Here is an 8,206-nt window from a genome sequence, read left to right on the forward strand (position 1 = left end):
CAATCTCATCAAGAACCAATTTGATCGAACGATTAAGGTTATTAGAAGTGTTAATGGAACAGATTTTTTATCACGTGAGTTGCAGGAATATTTCTTGGCAAATGGCATTGAGCATCAGACGTCCTGTGTTGACACGCCGCAATAAAATGGTCGTGTAGAGGAAGCACATGCACATTTTAATCGTGGCCTGGCACTCATGATTCAAGCTTCTCTTCCCATGAAATTTTGAGGAGAATGTGTACCAATAGCAATGCATCTGATCAATATGACGCCCACACCATTACTAGATAACAGTTGCCTCTACGAGGTACTATTTCAAAGGCTGCCTAATTACACTAATTTGAAGGTCTTTGGTTAGTTGTGTTATGCTCGTAATCATCCGCGAATCAAAGTAAGTTTGTTGAAAGATCTAGGTGATGTGTTTTTATTGGCTACCTGCACGGGAAAAAGGACCGGCGTCTCTATGATCTTAATTCATGGGAAATTTTTGTTTCACGGGATGTTCATTACTGCGAAGACGCACTTCCATTTGCAGCTAATAAAGAGGTTGAGCCGAGTAAATCAACGGATAGTACTCCATTATATGTCGATATAGGAGCATCTGGTGAGGGCCTGGAAGTGGAAGGGCGTCTGGGCAGGTTTCGGGAAGGCCCAATGAGTCGGGCCACCATTATGGGACCGGGCCGAGGAGAGGAGACAGGCCTGGAAGGATATCTGCGCCGATTTCAGCAAAGCCCAATGAGTCGGGCCAATACTGGGAGCAGCGGGCTGAAAGGGGGAGCGGGCGACAGCATGCCGACTCTCATCCCGGTCCGAAACTGCCTGAGCAGTCCGGTTCAGAATAACATGGGCAGACTACGGTGGAATTGATTGATACAGAGGAAGGGGTAGGCAGAGAGGAAGATAAGCATGATTTGGAAGACATTATTTTGCGGCGATCTGAGCGAATTTGAAAAGCACCGGGTCATTACATAGATTTTATATTCCACACGGCAACAACACAAGCCCCCACTTCATACATGCCATACATTATTGACATTTGAAAAAAAAAAAACCCAAATTACCTCACTAGAACAAAGGAAATAATGCATGGGCAACACGGGGTCGTTACACAAGTCACTTGGAAAAAGGGAAGAAGGAGAATTAGATGGGGGGAAGGCAGGAGGAATATATCACAAGGGCATTAATCCCACCACATTTCTCAATGCGAAAATGACTGCCCCAGATACCGATGGTTCAGTGGGCTGCACCTTCGTTGCATTTTGAATATGAATCTGCTCTCAAGGTTGGCCGCATTGGATTCAGTGATCATGAAACCTGACAGAAATAAAAAGAGTTGGCACTTGCCAATAAGATAAGAGCATGAAGATAAAATATGCTTTGAATGTGTTCATATAAAAGTAATCAGAACAGATGGTTTCCTATCCATTGCAGCACGACGACAAGCTGAGAGAAACTCACCTTAATTAGAAACGCAGCATTTCCATTGTTTTTTCTGCAATATGTATTCTGATTATCCAGATTTCTCTCGACATCTTTCACTAGATCCTCAAGCACGTTTGTCAGTGTGAGTTCCTTCAACATGCCCAAGTGCTTCACCCTGGGGAATTTTTTCATCATTGGACATTCCCGAATTTCCATTTCGTGAAGGTTGGACATGTCTCCTGATTCCACAATCACTTCCTCAAGATTTTTCAGTTTCCACAGTTTCAGGATACGCAGTTCAGGAAAACCAGTGCATCTCATTTTTGATCCAGTGTAGGATTCAGCAAAAAGCCTAAGCACGGCTAGTTTAGGAAGTGCACGTCCCAAAAGTCCCATGGAATCCTCATCTAGACAAGACTTTGACAGGGTAAGTTGCCTGATGCTGCTGGAAAGTACCACTACCAGTTCACCGGCATGCTGGGGCTGTCGGGTGGGGTCGATCCCTAACTGCATGTCGGGTTGGTTTCCAAGCTGTTCTGCGGGCTGAGCTACTGGTTCGACTTCAGGTTGGAGTCCTGGAAACCCAGATTGAACCTGTTCTGCGGGCCCAATTTCTGGCACAGTTTCTGGTTGATTTCCTGGAATGGCATGCAGGGGCGATCCAGTGAGCTCAAGCTCTGACTGCACGTCAGGCTGGTTTCCTGGAAGGGCAAGCTGTTCTGCAGGTTCTGTTGACACGATTTCTGGTGGGTGAACTGCCCCTACCACTTCCAGTCCAATGGCATGCTGGGTTGGTCTGACGAGGTCGATCCCTGTCTGCACGTCAGGTTGGTTTCCAGGAAGGGCAAGCTGCTGTGCAGGCCGAGCAACTGATATGACTTCAGGTTGGCGTCCTGGAGTCCCAGATTGGACCTGTTCTGCTGGTCCAATTTCTGGCGCGATTTCAAGTTGGTTTCCTGGAACAGCATGCTGGCGTGATCCAGCAAGCTCAATATCTGATTGCATGTCAGGCTGGTTTCCTGGAAAGGCAAGCTGTTCTGCTGGCTTGGCTGCTGACTCGACTTCAGGCGGGTAAACTGCAGGTTGATTCTGTGCTGCTGCAGGTTGGTCCGCTAGAGTTGCAGTCTCCGGTTCACTTAATCTTAACTTCGTGAGCAAATATAATTTCTGCAGATTCAAGTGGGATGACAAGTTCAACTCTTCACGACAATCATATGGATCAGAAGGATCAGTCGACGACAACCTTAGAGATCGAAGGAGTGTGTTTTGGGAAACAAGGGCCGCTGCACCTCCAACTGAAGTTGGATGGTATCTCAGTTTTAGTTTCTCAAGTTTGTTCATTCTCTCGAGACCACTAGGTGAAGATCTCCCTTCACCTATACACAACCCGGTCAAGGTCTGAAGATTTGAGGATATTTTTTTGTGACATGAGGAATCAATTTGAACCTCTTTCATATAAGGATGATGAAGCTTGCCTGAGTTGTAAATAGGGCTGGGAATAGAGATTACATCGGTGTTCTTCAGGCCTAGAGTCTCCAGGTTCGGCAGTTCACTTATAGACCTCGGCAGTGAATCTATCAGAGTCGATCTTAGCCCTAAGAGCCTCAGAAGTGTCAGTTTTCCCATAGAGTCGGGCAACTGTGGCTTGTAGACCCCCTCCAAATCGAGAACCTTCAACAATGCGAACCGACTCAGAATCATGGAGTCTAACACTCCTATTTCTTTGGTGGTTTTACCCCTAGCTTTCAAGCTGAGACATATGTAAGATCGAAGGTCGTCTTGCAGTTGTTGATCATTTGTGTGCGAGGCTGAGGCATTGTCTTGGTATTTCACGAACCTGACCAGATGTTGGTGGTCATCTTCATGCTGACAGACAGTAAGGAGGTTCTTTGAAGTCTCGTTGAAGTTGTCAAGCATGAAGAGTGGTACCCGGCAAGTTTTAGGGCTTCCATCTGGCTTCCATTTTATTACCTCGATTAACTTTGCTCTAAACAGTTTGTTAAAGCATATTCTGGCCAGATCTTCCGGTTCTTTGTGGGGGGGGGGGGGGGGGGTGTGTTGATCATCCTGAACCACCTTTTTGCAATCCAAGAAACCCTCGGAAACCCATAAGCACAAAGCCCTGCGCACTGAGATCTCGAATCCTCTGGGAAATAGGAACATGTAAAGTAAACAGGCCTTAAGTTGGAGGGACAATCTGGGGCAACACCAAAACAAGGTTTCAATTGAAGAGTTAGAGCTTCCTGGAGATGTAGAATTAGAGCACAATGCTGCCCGAAGTGAAACTTCCCGAGGAAGTGGTCCGAGATCGAATGTTTTAGCCCACAGAGTCGTAGATGGATCCACCTCCCCAGTGTTGATGAGAATTCTGTTTCCACCTGTCCCGTGTAAGTACCTCGTTAGCGCTTTCCAAGCATTGTCCCTGGCCTTGACATCATCCATGATGATGAGATAATGGCCAGGTCCGCTCAGTAGTTTGGTGAGCTCCTCACCCAATAGTTCTTCTTCTTCTTTTGCACTATTTGTGAAGTCCAGCTTCAGCCCTGAGGGGCTCAACTGCACCAATAGGTCACGCAAGACCTCATTTTTTATGAAATTAGCTGGTACAGACACCCATGCTCGGCGGTCGAAATGGTGCTTGATCCGCACGTGTTCATAAACAGCACGCACAACCATTGTCCTGCCAGAGCCTCCTTGGCCACACACAACGAGCTGCTGGTAGTTGTCCTGAGCATCATTCCGTTGTTGCCTCCAACCAACTCCTCAACCAGTCTGTTCCTGTCAAAAATCTGGCGTGGAAGAAGCCGGTTTTGGATCTCCCAGTCCCAGCGGCAGATTTCACTGATACCCTCTTCTAAATCCAAGGAAGACATGGGGAAATCCACGAAGCCGTCGATCCAGTGGTCCTCACCATTCGCAGAACAGTGGACCAAATGACACCTAAGAGCAAAACTCTTCTCCTTTCTTCCCCCAAGCAAGCCGTCAACTTCTTTATCTATCCTGCATAGACTTGGTGAATAACGAATTTGCACGTCGTCTCAGCCAAGTTCTCTGCGGAGCTTGCCAAGGACCCCATCCCTTTCTCGGTCGTGCAGATCCAGCGCTTTCGTGCAAAGCAGAAAGGTACGAACCTTGTCACATTGAGAAGCATGTAGTTGAGTTGCCATGTATCAATTCCGCATCAGTTTTTGCAGCAGATGGGCGACGGGAAACTGAGTTACAGTACAAGTTTGGGATTGGGAAGGGGAAAAGGATGACCAATTCAGACAGCAGCTGGTCTTATTACAAGAATTTAAATAAAAAATCTAAATAAAAGAGCACGGGGTATCACTGATGAGGATTGAAGTCGAGACCTCATGGTTTTGGATGGTGACTGTCACTGCATCAAATTCCCTTCCTCATTATTATGTGTTTTTAAATAAAGAGTCAATGACACAAATAGATATGTGATTTGCTCATTGTCCCACATCTAGCATGTGTTTTATATAATTACACAAACATGGATCGGGTCTGAATTTTGTCACAGATCTAGCATGCCCGTCCAATTCCATCAAAAATATCCATTAATGCTTATGTGGCTGTTACTGTACCACGTAAGTAATGAAGCCACTATCTGAATGACACATGTCAGGTCGGACCCATACAAATTTTCAAGAACGCCCAAATCTTTTTCATCTTTCGAAATTGGCCCATTCCACCCACAGTACCCACTTACTCTCTATTCCTCTAAGATTTCTTTCCTTTATCTTCCTACTCCTCTCCGGAGAAGCCTCAACTCCGACTTTGGCTTCCAACGAGGTGCCCTATTTCGATCGTCGATGTCCCTCGCGGCCGGCTCTCTCCCTCGCATCTGTCGATCTCTTGTAGGCATCCCCTTTAGCAGCTTACTCTGCCATTGAAATCCCCCAAGAGCTTCCCTCGGTAGAGCCTCACAGTTCGCAGAATTTCATCGGACTAACTCCGATTTCGAAAACCTCATTACTCGACATCCAATTTATCCTTCGCTTCGTCGAATGGGGAGAGGCACCATGAGGAGCGTCGATTCTTCTAGAGGGAGAATCGAGCTTCAAGTTGGAGGTCCTCAGTGGAGGCCCAAGACTTGAACATCCCGTTTGGATTGAAAGTTTTTGACTTTGATTGAGAAAAATGACATAAATAAATGTTACCGTTGTGGAGCCCACCATCTCTGCTCTCCCCTTCTCTCCCCGTGACTTTGATCAGTCTTCCAGGTAGAAACAGAACAGGCCCCCCTCCCAACCTTCTTCTCCCCCTGCGACAGAACGCCGGCCCCCTTCTTCTTCCTCCTCTACTCGACATCGTTGAAGATTTTCTTTGCGAATCTGTCCGTCATTTGCCTCCTAGTGGTTGTCCTCTGCGAACGCGTGAAGCCGCTGGCCCTACCTCTGAAGCATTCAGTTGGCAGTGCATCTGAGAGCAAGCGGACGAATTTTGTCGTGCCCCTACCAGTTCTTACTCTTCTTAAGAGGCGCCTGAGCTCACTTGCCACTTCCACATCGATGTTGAAGGTAATTTCTGTGACCAATGTCATGTTACATTTTCTTTGCATCAGTGAATTGCTGGTTGGGGAAAGAAATTGTGCCTACTGTTACTGTGGGTTGAAGAAATGTTCGATTTTTGGTCTTGCATTGGTGTGTGTTCTGTATAGCAGTTGATTGATGAATTTGTTGGACCAATTTCATGTTATTGTGAACGGTTGCATCGTTGCATTGCTGGTTCAGTAAAGAATTGTAGCTTGCCCTTACCGTTGGTTGAAGATATGTGCGATTTTTGGTGGATTTCTGTTGGATTGTGTTCTGTATAGTAGTTGATTGATGAATTTGTTGGACCAATTTCATGTTATTGCGAATGGTTGCATCGTTGAAGGGCTGGTTTAGTAAACAATTGAAGCTTGCCCTTACTGTTGGTTGAAGAAATGTGTGATTTCTGTATATTTTTCCGTTGGTTTGCATTCTATATAGCTGTTGCTGGAATTGTTGCTGCCATTTGCTTCAGATGACATGAGACTAATCTGTTCATCGTGACTGTGTGTTGCTTACCGTCGTTGGTTGCACTGTCATGTACCCCTGCTAATCTGTGTTGCACTTGTTTGATGAAATGTTGTCTGTTGATACACTTTCATCAAAGAGAACATATTTCTTATGGCAACTTGATTTTGTTCCTTCACACCGAACACATCACAAGTTTGCTTATGTCACAATATCGTTTCTTGAATTCAATGTGTTTTCTAGGATGTTTTGCTATATAGCATGCGTCCATGGTTTGATGATAAAAAATTCTCGTGGTTTCAGTTGTAGTTGTGTGACCTGTTGGAGTGCTGAAAAACTCTTCAACATTGGTTTCCATAAAAGCAGAAAATTGACAGAATCGAATTTTTTAGTTCCTACAATGTCTGATAGTATAATTTCAGTTCTAAGTTTTTGCGTGGCTTTGTAAGTTTTTGCTATAGCAGTTGGAAAGAGATGGCCCCCGAGGGTGATGGCATACTTGAGTGGACAGACGCTCTGGAGAGTGCGTTCATTAACATCTTGCTCAATAAGTTCACAAGGACGCATACTACATCTTGGAAAGGCAAGGACTGGGAACAAATGAATAAGGAGCTGGAAGAGCAATTTCCAGGCACCACTCTCGGCACCAAGAAGTTGCAGCAGAAACTTCGAAGGCTGCGGATCCAATACACACAATTCACTGAGCTGACTGCGCATACTGGTGTCGGTTGGGATGAGACAACCAACACCGTAAAGGCGAGTGCTGATGTGTGGGACAAGTTTATTAAGGTATAGTAACAATAACCTATAGAGGATTACTATTTTCAATTTGTATCATTTCACTAGAAGTAGTTGTAACTGCACAATTGTTCTTTTTTTTTACATGCAGAAGACCAGTAGCTACAAGAGTTTCTAGTCCAAAGGCTGCAAGCATTACAACTCATTAAAATAGTTGTTCAGATCTAAGACAGCAACATGTGCGTTACGTATTTCATCCGCCGAACCACCGAAGAGCCCAGGAACTTATGCACGCATGGAAGAGGAGTTCCTAGCAGCAGCGACAAGTCATGGAAAAGAACCAATCAATCTTGAAGAGGGCTCCGGCAATAGTGATGACCCGGTTCATGAGGTTACCGAGCCTGTCATTACAGCGTCCCGTCATCAAGTGCGTATAAGGAGTTCCAATGCTGACTCCCGATTGCAGGAGTGCCTCGACATGTTAAAGTGCAATATGAGCAGGAGGGAGAAGGAGAGAATTTGTACCCCTTCAACATCAAAGAGAAGTAAATTTGTGACAAGCCCCGAGAAACCAGAGAAGAACAACATCAAGGAGGTGATGGCAGTACTCAATAAACTGCGTCCAGAATTGTCCATAGAGGAGTACCTTGTGGCCAGTGATAGCCTTTCAAAGGATGAGCAGACAAGGCGACTGTTCATGTGCTTTGTCGATGATTCAAGGCTGCCATGGGTTCGTCGCCTTGTTGGCCCTTGAACGGGCATGATGCATCCTCTACTCTGTTATATTTTTATATTGTTTATCTGTTACGACATTAACCAAACCCTTGTTTTATATTTGTTGTGTGTGCAAGTACTTTGCTTGGATTGTTTGCCTTTGTTTTATGTGAATCTTGTGATATTTGTCTATGTTGTTTGTGCAGTGGTCTTGCATTTATTTTACATATGAAACTTGCTTCCTTTCCCCTTATAAATCCAAATTTGTGATAATATGCCATGTTATTTGTCGATATAGTCCGCTAAGCTAAAGGGAATGCACG

General features: G+C 45.3%; 1 protein-coding gene across 1 annotated transcript; it reads right to left on the minus strand.

Moving 5' to 3' along the window:
* Window positions 1-1,067: 1,067 nt before the first annotated feature.
* LOC116190212 lies at window positions 1,068-5,974 on the minus strand. The gene is made up of 6 exons (XM_031519871.1): window positions 5,736-5,974; window positions 4,092-4,425; window positions 3,821-3,981; window positions 3,502-3,622; window positions 1,462-3,381; window positions 1,068-1,317 (listed from the first exon to the last, which is right to left on the minus strand). Exons 1-6 carry the CDS (start codon window positions 5,972-5,974, stop codon window positions 1,309-1,311), a joined length of 2,784 nt encoding a protein of 927 aa, XP_031375731.1. The 3' UTR covers window positions 1,068-1,308.
* Between the last annotated feature and the right edge of the window lie 2,232 nt (window positions 5,975-8,206).

Source organism: Punica granatum, unplaced genomic scaffold (genome assembly GCF_007655135.1).
Source record: "Punica granatum isolate Tunisia-2019 unplaced genomic scaffold, ASM765513v2 Contig00383, whole genome shotgun sequence".
Classification (NCBI taxonomy): Eukaryota; Viridiplantae; Streptophyta; class Magnoliopsida; order Myrtales; family Lythraceae; genus Punica; species Punica granatum.